Consider the following 15,054-nt stretch of genomic DNA (forward strand, 5'->3'; position numbering starts at 1 on the left):
GGCAGGGTCACTGCAGTTTGTATTTGTATTTTTTTACATTTCTGTTTATCGAGAGGTCAGCGGGCGCAACTCACAGCGTCAGCCGGCCACCAGCCACACTGTCGCACCACCAACCACACTGTACCTACAACTGTGCTAGAAAGTTCCTCAAAGTAACGGGTGATACAATCAGCCATAGGTGTCCCCCCATAACAATATTAGCCACAGGTGTCCTCCCCATAAGTATATCAGCCACAGGTGTCCCCACATAAGTATTTCAGACACAGGTGTCCCCCCATAAGTATATCAGCCACAGGTGTCCCCACATAAGTATTTCAGACACAGGTGTCCCCCCATAAGTATATCAGCCACAGGTGTCCCCACATAAGTATTTCAGACACAGGTGTCCCCCCATAAGTATATCAGCCACAGGTGTCCCCACATAAGTATTTCAGACACAGGTGTCCCCCCATAAGTATATCAGCCACAGGTGTCCCCACATAAGTATTTCAGACACAGGTGTCCCCCCATAACTATATCAGACACAGGTGTCCCCCCATAACTATATCAGACACAGGTGTCCCCCCATAACTATTTCAGACACAGGTGTTCCCCCATAACTATATCAGACACAGGTGTCCCCCCATAACTATATCAGACACAGGTGTCCCCCCATAAGTATAAAAAGACACAGGTGTTCCCCTCATAAGTATATCAGCCACAGTTGTCCCCCCATAACTATATCAGACACAGGTGTCCCCCATAACTATATCAGACACAGGTGTCCCCCCATAAGTATAAAAAGACACAGGTGTTCCCCTCATAAGTATATCAGCCACAGTTGTCCCCCCATAACTATATCAGACACTGGTGTCCCCCCATAACTATATCAGACACAGGTGTTCCCCTCATAAGTATATCAGCCACAGGTGTCCCCCCATAAGTATATCAGCCACATGTGTCCCCCCATAAGTATAAAAAGACACAGGTGTTCCCCTCATAAGTATATCAGCCACAGGTGTTCCCCCATAACTATATCAGCCACAGGAGTCCTCCCCATAAGTATATCAGACACAGGTGTCCCCACATAAGCATAAAAAGACACAGGTGTCCCCCCATAAGTGTATCAGCCACAGGTGTCCCCCCATAAGTGTATCAGCCACAGGTGTCCCCCCATAAGTATATCAGCCACAGGTGTCCTCTCCATAAGTATATCAGACACAGGTGTCCCCCCCCCTAAGTATATCAGCCACAGGTGTCCCCCCATAAGTATATCAGCCACATGTGTCCCCCCCATAAGTATAAAAAGACACAGGTGTTCCCCTCATAAGTATATCAGCCACAGTTGTCCCCCCATAACTATATCAGCCACAGGTGTTCCCCCATAACTATATCAGACACAGGTGTTCCCCTCATAAGTATATCAGACACAGGTGTCCCCCCATAACTATATCAGACACAGGTGTTCCCCCATAAGTATATCAGACACAGGTGTCCCCCCATAACTATATCAGACACAGGTGTCCCCCCATAACTATATCAGACACAGGTGTCCCCCCATAAGTATAAAAAGACACAGGTGTTCCCCTCATAAGTATATCAGCCACAGGTGTTCCCCTCATAAATATATCAGCCACAGTTGTCCCCCCATAACTATATTATTATTATTATTTATTGTTATAGCGCCATTTATTCCATGGCGCTTTACATGTGAGGGGGTATACATAAAAACAAGTACAATAATCTTAAACAATACAAGTCATAACTGGTACAGGAGGAGAGAGGACCCTGCCCGCGAGGGCTCACAATCTTCAAGGGATGGGTGATAATACAGTAGGCGAGGGTAGAGCTGGTCGTGCAGCGGTTTGGTCGATCGGTGGTTACTGCAGGTTATAGGCTTATATCAGCCATAGGTGTTCCCCCATAACTATATCAGACACAGGTGTTCCCCTCATAAGTATATCAGACACAGGTGTCCCCCCATAACTATATCAGACACAGGTGTCCCCCCATAACAATATCAGCCACAGGTGTCCTCCCCATAACAATATCAGCCACAGGTGTTCTCCCCATAACAATATCAGCCACAGGTGTCCTCCCCATAAGTATATCAGACACAAGTGTCCCCCCATAAGTATATCAGCCACAGGTGTCCCCACATAAGTATAAAAAGACACTGGTGTTCCCCCCATAAGTATATCAGCCACAGGTGTCCCCTCATAAGTATATCAGCCACAGGTGTCCTCCCCATAAGTATATCAGACACAGGTGTCCCCCATAAGTATATCAGCCACAGGTGTCCTCCCCCATAAGTATATCAGCCACAGGTGTCCCCCCATAAGTATATCAGCCACAGGTGTCCCCCCATAAGTATATCAGCCACAGGTGTCCCCCCATAAGTATATCAGCCACAGGTGTGCCCCCATAACTATATCATCCACAGGTGTTCTCCCCATAAGTATATCAGCCACAAGTGTTCCCCTCATAAGTATATCAGCCACAGGTGTCCTCCCTCCGTAAGTATATCAGCCACAGGTGTCCCCCTTAAGTATATCAGCCACAGGTATCCTCCACCATAGGTATATCAGACACAGGTGTCCTCCCCATAAGTATATCAGCCACAGGTGTCCCCCCATAAGTATATCAGCCACAGGTGACCCCCCCATAAGTATATCAGCCACAGGTGTTCCCCTCATAAGTATATCAGCCACAGGTGTCCTTCCATAACTATATCAGCCACAGGTGTTCTCCTCATAAGTATATCAGCCACAGGTGTTCTCCCCATTAGTATATCAACCACAGGTGTCCCCCCCCCATAATTATATCAGCCACAGGTGTCCCCCCATAAGTATATCAGCCACAGGTGTCCTCCCCATAAGTATATCAGCCACAGGTGTCCCCCCATAACTATATCAGCCACAGGTGTCCCCCATAAGTATATCAGACACAGGTGTCCTCCCCCATAAGTATATCAGCCACAGGTGTCCCCCATAAGTATATCAGCCACAGGTGTCCCCCCCATAAGTATATCAGCCACAGGTGTCCCCCCATAAGTATATCAGCCACAGGTGTTCCCCTCATAAGTGTATCAGCCACAGGTGTCCCCCCATAACTATATCAGCCACAGGTGTTCCTCCCATAAGTATATCAGCCACAGGTGTTCTCCCCATTAGTATATCAACCACAGGTGTCCCCCCTTAAGTATATCAGCCACAGGTGTCCCCCCATAAGTATATCAGCCACAGGTGTCCCCCCATAAATATATCAGCCACAGGTGTCCCCCCATAAGTATATCAGCCACATGTGTCCCCCCATAAGTATATCAGACACAGGTGTCCTCCCCCATAAGTATATCAGCCACAGGTGTCCCCCCATAAGTATATCAGCCACAGGTGTCCCCCCCATAAGTATATCAGCCACAGGTGTCCCCCCATAAGTATATCAGCCACAGGTGTCCCCCCCATAAGTATATCAGCCACAGGTGTCCCCCCATAAGTATATCAGCCACAGGTGTCCCCCATAAGTATATCAGCCACAGGTGTCCCCCCATAAGTATATCAGCCACAGGTGTCCCCCCATAAGTATATCAGCCACAGGTGTCCCCCCCATAAGTATATCAGCCACAGGTGTCCCCCCATAAGTATATCAGCCACAGGTGTCCCCCATAAGTATATCAGCCACAGGTGTCCCCCCCATAAGTATATCAGCCACAGGTGTCCCCCCATAAGTATATCAGCCACAGGTGTCCCCCATAAGTATATCAGCCACAGGTGTCCCCCATAAGTATATCAGCCACAGGTGTTCCACTCATAAGTATATCAGCCACAGGTGTTTCCCCATAACTATATCAGCCACAGGTGTCCCCCCATAACTATATCAGCCACAGGTGTCCCCCCATAAGTATATCAGCCACAGGTATCCCCCATAAGTATAAAAATTTTGATTCATTTACCTTCTGACTGAGCACTCCACCTGTTAGCTGCAGGCGTTTTTAATCAAACCAGGGCCATTTCCCCTCCACAGAGATATAGACTTCAGTCCTAACAGAGGATTTTTCATAGGTTCCCATTCAGATGGAGACTACAGTCTTAGTGAGGATTGGCATAGAATAGGGACCTGGAAAACGAGAAATGCCTTAACGTGGCTTCCAGGTACACATAACTTGGCCATTTTATGCGCTAATCTTTCTCAATTTTTCATACTTCTAATGCAGTAATGCAATTCATTATTCATTTTTCATGTTTGCATGGTTTGGCGCTACAGTGTGCTTCCTTTTTTTGCTTGAATCCCCCATAAGTATATCAGCCACAGGTGTCCCCCATAACTATATCAGCCACTGGTGTCCTCCCCATAAGTATATAAGCCACAGGTGTCCCCCCATAACTATATCAGCCACAGGTGTTCCCCCATAAGTATATCAGCCGCAGGTGTCCCCCCCCATAAGTATATCAACCACAGGTTTCCCCCCATAAGTATATCAGCCACAGGTGTCCCCCCATAAGTATATCAGCCACAGGTGTCCCCAATAAGTATATCAGCCACAGGTGTCCCCCCATAAGTATATCAGTCACAGGTGTTCCCCCATAAGTATTTCAGCCACAGGTGTCCTCCCATAAGTATATCAGCCACAGGTGTTCCCCCCATAAGTATATCAACCACAGGTGTCCCCCCATAATTATATCAGCCACAGGTGTTCCCCCATAAGTATATCAGCCACAGGTGTCCTCCCATAAGTATATCAGACACAGGTGTCCCCCCATAAGTATATCAGCCACAGGTGTCCCCCCATAAGTATATCAGCCACATGTGTCCCCCCATAAGTATGTCAGACACAGTTGTCCCCCCATAAGTATATCAGCCACATGTGTCCCCCCCATAAGTATATCAGACACAGGTGTCCTCCCATAAGTATGTCAGCCGCAGGTGTCCCCCCATAAGTATATCAGCCACAGATGTTCCCCTCATAAGTATATCAGCCACAGGTGTCCTCCCCCCATAAGTATATCAGCCACAGGTGTCCCCCTTAAGTATATCAGCCACAGGTGTCCTCCCCCATAAGTATATCAGACACAGGTGTCCTCCCCATAAGTATATGAGCCACAGGTGTCCTCCCCATAAGTATGTCAGACACAGGTGTCCCCCCATAAGTATGTCAGACACAGGTGTCCCCCATAAGTATATCAGCCACATGTGTCCCCCCCATAAGTATATCAGACACAGATGTCCCCCCATAAGTATATCAGACACATGTGTCCCCCCCATAAGTATATCAGACACAGGTGTCCCCCCATAAGTATATCAGCTGCAGGTGTCCCCCCATAAGTATATCAGCCACAGGTGTTCTCCTCATAAGTATATCAGCCACATGTGTCCTCCCCCATAAGTATATCAGACACAGGTGTCCTCCCCCATAAGTATATCAGAAACAGGTGTCCTCCCCATAATTATATCAGCCACAGGTGTCCCCCCATAAGTATATCAGCCACAGGTGTTCCCCTCATTATTATATCATCCACAGGTGTTCCCCTCATAATTATATCAGCCACAGGTGTTCCCCCATAAGTATAGCAACCACAGGTGTCCCCCCATAATTATATGAACCACAGGTGTTCCCCCCATAAGTATATCAGACACAGGTGTCCCCCCCATAAGTATATCAGCCACATGTGTCCCCCCATAAGTATATCAGACACAGGTGTCCCCCCATAAGTATATCAGCCAGAGGTGTCCTCCCCATAAGTATATCAGCCACAGGTGTCCCCCCATAAGTATATCAGACACAGGTGTCCCCCCATAAGGATATCAGACACAGGTGTCCCCCCATAAGGATATCGGCCATAGGTGTTCCTCCCATGCAACTCCCAGTATGGTAAGGAGATGATGGGAGCTGTTACCACCAGCCATCATCAGACCATACACTAACCCTACTGATTAAACATTTAATAGTGGTGGTGGCTGCTTCTAAAGATGCAACAGCGATCCTGACTGCGTCATATCGCTGGTCGGGATCGCTGGTGCATCGCTAGGTGTAACGGTACCCTTACTTAACTTTTGGGAGATATCTTATATCTTTTAATTGTGAGCAGATTGGTGCAGGTGTGAGACCTCCACTGATTGCCCAAAAGTCTTCTCAAAATTGCACAGCAGTGAGGAGACAGAAAGCCTATGATCCCGATTCATCAAAGCAATTTCTCCAGAATTCTGATGTAAATCGCTTTGAAAACTTTTTGATTTAGTGACTTTTGGCGCTTTCACACTAGTTTCTCCCAGCTCCGCCAAAATAGGAGGAGCCGGGGCAGGACAGGGACACAGCAGGGCTACACCCAACAGTGGCACAAGTGGATTTGTGGAGCCACTGCCTGCCTAAGAAGGGGCGCAGCTAAGCGGCCACCAGGTATTCACTGGATCGCTGGCGGTCACAGACAGAAAAGGACCCCTGTGCAAGAACAATACATGAACCCTTTGCAGCCCAAGATCTCCTAAAAATGGAGATATAAATGGGCCCCCTCACCTCTTGGGCCCCTATACGGTTGCACCAATGATATGTCCACCCCCGCACTGGAGCTCCTCACGGTGGAGATAGACTGGGCTGCAGTTAGCCACCAGGTATCACTCCTTGACAGATTTCAGTACTGCAGCTGCTGACCCCAGGCGTCAGGTTCACTGACACGGACTAGAGCTATGTTTAGACACACTGGTATAGGCTACTGGATCAGGAACTGTTTGCACACGGACCAGGGTACTTTGGGAACAGGACTGGTTGCACCAGGACCACGGAACTTCGGATTTCAGACTTGTCGCACCAGTACCAGGGGACAACTTTAAGGCAATTGCCGCACCGAAATCAGGTGACAAGGTTCAGGACACTGGCCACACCGGGACAACGTTCAGGCCTTGGCTGCACTGGGTCCAGGGATACGGGTTCAGGACACTGGTCACACTGGAACCAGGAATTTGGGTTCAGGACGCTGGCCACACTGGGACCAGGAATTTGGGTTCAGGACGCTGGCCACACTGGGACCAGGAATTTGGGTTCAGGATGCTGGCCACCCCTGGAACCAGGAATTTGGGTTCAGGACGCTGGTCACACTGGAACCAGGAATTTGGGTTCAGGACGCTGGCCACACTGGGACCAGGAATTTGGGTTCAGGACGCTGGCCACTCTGAAACCAGGAATTTGGCTTCAGGACGCTGGCCACACTCGGAGCAGGGATTCGAGTTCAGGACGCTGGTCACACTGGAACCAGGAATTTGGGTTCAGGACGCTGGCCACACTGGGACCAGGAATTTGGCTTCAGGACGCTGGCCACACTGGGACCAGGGATTCGAGTTCAGGACGCTGGCCACTCTGAGACCAGGGATTCGGGTTCACGATGCTAGCCACACCGGGACTAGGGGTTCGGGTTCAGGATGCTGGCCACACTTGAACCAGTACAGTGGGGAAAAAAAGTAGTCAGCCACTAATTGTGCAAGTTCTCCCACTTAAAAAGATGAGAGAGGCCTGTAATTGACATCATAGGTAGACCACAACTATGAGAGTCAAAATGAGAAAACATATCCAGAAAATGGCCTTGTCTGATTTGGTAAGATTTATTTCGCAAATTATGGTGGAAAATAAGTATTTGGTCACCTTAAGACATACAAGATTTCTGGCTCTCACAGACCTGTAACTTCTTCTTTGAGAGGCTCCTCTGTCCTCCACTCATTACCTGTAGTAATGGCTCCTGTTTGAACTTGTTATCAGTATAAAAGACACCTGTCCACAACCTCAAACAGTCACACTCCAAACTCCACTATGGTGAAGACCAAAGAGCTGTCGAAGGATACCAGAAACAAAATTGCAGCCCTGCACCAGGCTGGGAAGACTGAATCTGCAATAGCGAAGCAGCTTGGTGTGATGAAATTAACTGCGGGAGGAAGAATAAAAAAGTGGAAGACATACATACATGTTATTCTGGATTATCTCAATGAGAATAACTGTTTAACTCCCATATCAGCATGGGTTTATGAGGAATCGCTCTTGTCAAACGAATCTAATCAGTTTTTATGAAGAAGTAAGCTATAGACTGGACCAAGATGAGTCACTGGACGTGTTGTGAAGAAACCAGATGTATCTTAATTTCCCAGACAACCATGTTTTTGCAAACCAAGAAGAATTGACTTTTTATCTGTATATTGGCTTGTGGATTTAAGTGTTTATGTCTGGTGGATTAAGAAGACAGACTTGCATTCCATTTAACATACTGTGTAAGTCTGTAATAGTGACTTGTACATAGTGTGTGTTTATCTTTTTTATTGTGTGCTGATATGCTAATTGTGTATTGTATTCTATAACCAGTTTGTTGATTTCAAAGGTAGATAGGGAAAGGCTGTGAAGGTGGACTGAAGGACACTGGGTAAATCTAAAAATGGATCACCTGCCTCGGGTATAAAAGAGACTTCTGGTCAGTGTCACTCTTCAGGATCTCAGCTCAGAGTACTTCAGACCCGGCTGAAAGAACAAAGGACTGCTCTCGATTATCTCCTTACGCTTGTCATTACCTCCTCTCTGAGTGCGTATCACAGGTGGAGTAGCGACCCTGGGAGCTCAGACGTAACATCTACCATTATCCCGGCAAGTCAGAGGAAAGGAAGGGTGAGACCCTGTAATGTGCACTATGTTGGGGTAATTGCTGGGATTGTTTTGTTTGCCATTGGGTGTTGTGGTTCAATAAAGTATTGCCACACTGTTTTACCCTAACCCTGTGTTGTCTGTGTAGTGTATTACCCACTGGGAGATAGAGCAGGTGTTCAGTTAATATGAGCCCTGGTCCATGCAGTCTTGCTAATGGCAGCCGGGCCATTGGATGTGGTATATCTTGATTTTTCCAAAGCGTTTGATATCGTGCCACACAAGAGGTTGGTACACAAAATGAGAATGCTGGGTCTGGGGGAAAATGTGTGTAAATGGCTTAGCGAGAGAAAGCAGAGGGTGGTTATCAATGGTATATTCTCTGGGTCGCTGGGGTACCGCAGGGGTCGGTGTTGGGACCTTTTCTCTTCAACATATTTTTTAACGATCTGGTAGAAGGTTTACACAGTAAAATATCGATATTTGCAGATGATACAAAACTATGTAAAGCAGTCAGTACACAAGAAGATAGTATTCTGCTACAGATGGATCTGGATAAGTTGAAAACTTGGGCCAAAAAGTGGCAGATGTGGTTTAACAATGATAAATGTAAGGTTATACACATGGGAAGAAGGAATCAATATCACCATTACACACTGAACGGGAAACCACTGGGTAATCTGACATGGAGAAGGACTTGGGGATCCTAGTTAAGGATAAACTTACCTGGAGCAGCCAGTGCCAGGCAGCGGCTGCCAAGGCAAACAGGATCACGGGGTGCATTAAAAGAGGTCTGGATACACATGATGAGAGCATCATACTGCCTCTGTACAAATCTCTGGTTAGACCGCACATGGAGTACTGTGTACAGTTTTGGGCACCAGGAAGGATATAATGGAACTAGAGCGGGTACAAAGGAGGGCAACAAAATTAATAAAGGGGATGGGGGAACTACAATACCCAGAGAGATTAGCAAAATTAGGATTATTTAGTCTAGAAAAAAGACGACTGAGGGGCGATCTAATAACCATGTATAAGTATATAAGGGGACAATTCAAATATCTCTCCGATGATCTGTTTATACCAAGGAAGGTGACGGTCACAAGGGGGCATTCTCCGCGTCTGGAGGAGAAAAGGTTTTTCCAGCAACATAGAAGAGGATTCTTTACTGTTAGGGCAGTGAGAATCTGGAATTCCCTGCCTGAGGAGGTGGTGATGGCGAACTCAGTCGAAGGGTTCAAGTGAGGCCTGGATGTCTTCCTGGAGCGTAACAATGTTGTATCTTACAGTTATTGTTAGGTTCTTTAGAAGGACGTAGATCTGGGGATTTATTCTGACAGAATTTTGTAGGCTGAACTGGATGGACTAATGTCTTTTTTCGGCCTTACTAACTATGTTACTATGTAAAAGACTTTTCAGTTTGGTACACTGTGCTTTATTAACACTGCATAATTCATACTAGCAGACATCATAGGTAAGGAGGGACTCAATATACTGTTACACCATAGGTTAAATACTATACAATAGGACAATATGGAGATACATTTCCACTTGGCAAAATACATCATAATGTTGCTTAAATAGCAATTTCCTAAATTCAAATTTCTTGCTTGGAGTCCAGATACTGCTCATGGACCCCCATAGATAGCAGCAAACTCGCAAGAATATGCCCTCCTATTGAGGATAGCAACATATCTGCATAACGGAGAATTGCTATTTATACAAATCCTTAATATAATAATCAAAATAGCAACAAACTGGATTATTACTTGAAGTGTCCTTTCTATTTACATGATGGGAGTAATATAATACACAGGCGTAAACGCCATATTATACCATTGCTGTTAAGATGTTGTTAAAATACATAAAAAATATGTGTATGAAAACTGCATAACACAGGTGGGTTTCCAGATGCAGTTTTAACTTCACCACAACCACATTGTACAAATACCTTTTTATGGTTACCATGTGCATTTAGCAAACAAGGAAAATATAGCATATGTAGTTCAGAAATTGCCTTAATAGTTCACTTAGGGTAAGGTCAAATGGAGCAACTGTAGTGCAGCCATGTATAAAAAAGTGACTACAAACTTTCATCACAAACCTGGACAACTCCTTTAATTTAATCCATGAAGTATAGATGCGCAAAATATATTTCTAAATTGTAGACATGTACATTTTACAATTTGCAGTAAAGCATAATTTTACATTAAAGGTTGACATGGCCTAAAACCATGTTTGCCAACTCTCCAGGAAAATCAAGGAGGGGCCAGGAAAAAAAAAGGGTACAGCTCCCAAACTCCTGGAAGAACTGGCAAATCTGGGCCTCCTTAACTTTTACATTGCTGTAACACCGAGCCGCAACGTCCATAGGCCAATTGCAGAGTGATAACTGGGTGTGCACTGCATAATGCCCCAACTGAAGTGACAACCTCTGAAGAACATAGACTTAGAAAACAGGTAGATCTTGTCACTTTCCTGGGGCATATGACTATCACCCCATCAATAGTAGGGAGACAGAGATTCCTGTGAACACTGAATTGGTCAGGGGCTCTGCTTAGGTAGAAGAGCTTGGGATTTTAGATGGTGATGTAAGTAACTAACAGGATAAAGAACAACCCTGTTTCTTTAGGTTATGGAATCCTGTTAGACTTTGATTTTGTCCGATTTAAGGAACATGTCCATTAAAGTAAATATATGGGACATTTGACTACACAAAGCTGAGGTCAAGTATGTTGTTGACCTCTTCTAAGACTTTTGGTTTCGTCCTCCAGGATTTTTTAGATGCCGACTGTGGACTTGATTGATGAAGCTGAAATAATCTTCTCCCGTAAAGGGCACAGCTGGGGCATCTGCGTCCTGCCAAGAAAGAAACCAGTGGTGGCATTAGAGAGTGAGACAAAGAAGTGCATTTCATACCAGTCATTCATTCAACCATTGGAAACCCTTGATATGACGGTCTTACCTCTAATAGCTAGAATCCTACAATGCAATGCAGTCTGATCCATGGCATTGTAGAAGATATAGTATTTTTGTTGACAGCATTGGTGATAATTTGTTGGTTAGTGGAGATCTGACTCCTGGTACCCGCACCGATCGGAAGAATGGGGGACTTTTATCCCTGATATAATGGAGTAACAGTGCTCATGCTTGACTGCCGCTACATTCATTCCCTATAAGGTTGTCGAATGGTATGATCGGCTTTTTCCTGGAGCAATGGTTGGGCAAATGATCTGCCACTCCATTTTGTAATGGGGATAAAAGTTCCCGGGGTCAGGGATAAAAATACCCCATTGTTCCGATTATTGTAGGTCCCGGCAGTCAGATATCCACCCACCAGCAAGTTATAACCTATCTAGAATGGTTGATAACTTGTTTTCTCGCTGGGCAATCCCTTTTAAGGGTGATTTAGCTAAAGGGTTTGTTCGTTTTTGTGATAAAATTCTGCAGTCACTCTGTGTGACTGCAGACTTCTGAATCCTTTCAGTGAGCACACCATATGCTAATAGGATTCTCCGGTGTTGTCATTGAGAGAGGGCAGTCATGTGTCAGGATTCTCCAGTGTTGAGGCTGAGAGTGGGCAGTCATGTGTCAGGATTCTTCCGGTGTTGTCAGTGAGAGTGGGCAGTCACGTGACAGGATTCTCCGGTGTTGTCAGTGATAGCGGGCAGTCACGTGTCAGGATTCTCCGGTGTTGTCAATGAGAGCGGGCAGTCACGTGACAGGATTCTCCGGTGTTGAGGCTGAGAGGGGGCATTCACAAGAACGCAATTATGCCATTTGCATACGTGTGGTCAGATGCTGACCAGACATGCTCGGCCTTGTTCAATTCATTCGTATCGAGCGAGGCCACACACGTCTTGTTTGAAAGTATGCAAATTTACCTGCTCTCGGCCTCAGGACTGGAGAATCCTGACATTTTGAGGTGGGTGCACTGTAATCATTCAGAAGTCGGCAGTCACACAGAGGGATTGCAGATCTTTCATCATAAGACTGGACAACCCCTTAAAATGTATTTTTATGCACCTTTAAAGCTAACAAAGGATCTGACTAGGCAGATCCTGCACTTTGCCCAGTTCTAGCACCATGTGACTCCTATACTGAATGCGAGAGAAAAAATATTGTTGATTAATGTATGAAAGAGATATTTTCCCGAGATTAATCGCACCATGAAGCAGCATGCAGAGTCCTTAAGGGCCTGTAATTTGGATATATAGAGACTCTTTGTATGGAGCCCATGGAGGTGTATTGGGCCTTCACGCTGTGTCAGTATGCCTCCAGAGTCATGCTTCATCATGTTGAGGCTGAAGATGAGTGGGTTAAAATCTGCGCTACCAGAGGTTCAAAGATGAGCAGGAAAGGAGAAATGCAGTTTATTGTTTGACGCGTTTAGAAGTGACACACTTCATCATCAGGATAAACCACAATGAATCATTCCCGTCTCCTGCTCATCTTTGGACCTCTGGCGGCACGGATTTTAACCCACTCATCTCCAGCCTCACCATTTTCTCCACATCGTGGATCTGCTGCTACCTTTTATAATACTTATACAGGGGTTGGAACATCACAACCCACCTCCCCCAGGTGAGCATAACTGCTTTTGTGTCCCTGTTTCCATTCGGGTAAGACCCTACTGCGCTTACTGTCTTTCCAGGTTTTCTTGCTACATAGGAAATTTCCCACACATGACACCTACCAAAACGTTATATGGCTGCATGCATACGGTAGCATTTGGGCTGCTAGTTATGTTACACCCCCTTTTTGTCTTTACACAGCTGCTGTGTAGCCCTCATCTAAAGACTCCAAGGAAAACACCTTTGAGCCCTACTACTAAAATCAGAAGTCCGTGAAACATAGCCCATGTATGGACCATGATGTCCAAACTAGCTGTGGGTCGCCTGACCCCAACTCAAAACCCTTATAGACAGATATGAGGCTATTGCGTTCAGATCTGGAGACTCCATGCTGATCCATAGATCGTGGTCATCCTCAGACTGTCAGGGGCGTAACTCTAGTGGGTGCAGTGATTGCAGTCACAAACAGGCCTTAGAGCCTAGGGTGGGCCCCAAAATTCCCTTTGGCCTATATGAGAAGGCTAAATTCTAATAAAGACCTGTGATACTTTGGGGTCATGTTAGGAAATTTATATTGGTTCCACAATCTTCAAGTTACTCTGCTGCAGGCCGTGTTTCATGGATGTCTGAATTCAGCCCAACACCATACATAGGAGAATATGGCTGGTAGTGTTTTACATATATCATGTTTTAGGTGTGTTTTCTTCTGGTTTTCACACCTCTAGGTGAAGTATTCCTGTGTACAACAATTGAGAAATTGTTATGTAGGTGGGTTAGTCTACTTGGTCCACTATTCCATAGTCCAAAGAAAAAACCCTTTAAGGGGTTTTCTGGTTTTGTATGAAGCTTGTTGACATGAGCCATGTATCTGCCATACAGATCTACATACATTTATTTACCAGCTCGAGAGTGTCCATTTTTCCCCGTTTTTGACCAGGCATATTTTTATTTTTTATGTTCATGTAGTTTTAGGAACTCCAAAGTTTTACTCATTTGGTTTTTCAAATAATTATTGCCTCTTTTTTGTGATACGTGGAGTCTAATCTTCACGTCCTTTTTATATCCATTTTTTTTTGTCAATATCAGGAGAAAATGCAATGAAAAAAATGGAGATAATTTTCTATTCACTACAATAATTACAAATTGCGTTCCCCTTGCCATAACTATTATTTTTACATATTGGACGTATGTTAGGGGTAGAACGGATTTTGGCTGATGATGACCTTCTTCTTTTTATATTTAGTTATTTTTGCTTTTTCTGTACTTAGTTTTTCATTTATTTCACACCTTGTGTTCCTCTTCCCATAACTTTAAACTAGAGCTATGTGGAGCATTTCATCATTTAAATACATTTAATTGCTGATTTCTCTGTAAGGATAGGATCACATGAGCTAATTTCAAGGTCCGTATACGAACTCAATGCCCAAAGTGAACATAGGTCTCCTGACCCGAACCTATAGCCTCAATATGTGTCTGATCGTTCATGTTGGGAGACTCAGTCCAGGCATTGAGGCCTGTATATGTATTGTGAAATACGCCCGTCTTACCAGCCAAACTGAGGCTGGCATATTAGCTCTAGTTACGGGACAAATTCACCCTTCTTCCTGCAGTGATGAAGCTGATCTGGGTCTGCTAAATCCCAGCAGCTCCTGCTCCTTCCCGACACCCGGAGGTCACAGGGACAGGAGGAGATCGTATACAACGATCATGAAGATAGAGATGGTAATAAACCATCTCTGTCTTCTCTATGGGGAGTCTGGCTGTGTCTGACAGCTGGCTTTCAAATCTTGTAGCTTCGCGAGTCATACATGGACCAATGTTTTAAGACAGTCCACAAGTAGTATAAGTAAAGCAGTTGCCCACGTCAACCAGTCATTCCTTACTTTTAAA

At 45.4% G+C, this 15,054-nt stretch overlaps 1 protein-coding gene across 1 annotated transcript in view; it reads right to left on the reverse strand.

Moving 5' to 3' along the window:
• Window positions 1–10,009: 10,009 nt before the first annotated feature.
• PCP2 (Purkinje cell protein 2) overlaps window positions 10,010–15,054 on the reverse strand; it is a 41,920-nt gene continuing 36,875 nt past the window's right edge. Inside the window, exon 4 of the mRNA XM_073588967.1 lies at window positions 10,010–11,449. Coding sequence (XP_073445068.1) covers window positions 11,339–11,449 — 111 coding nt within the window. The 3' untranslated portion in view covers window positions 10,010–11,338. The remainder of the gene's footprint in view (window positions 11,450–15,054) is intronic.

This window comes from Dendrobates tinctorius, unplaced genomic scaffold (genome assembly GCF_039654945.1).
Source record: "Dendrobates tinctorius isolate UK_male_01 unplaced genomic scaffold, ASM3965494v1 ptg000104l, whole genome shotgun sequence".
Taxonomy (NCBI): Eukaryota; Metazoa; Chordata; class Amphibia; order Anura; family Dendrobatidae; genus Dendrobates; species Dendrobates tinctorius.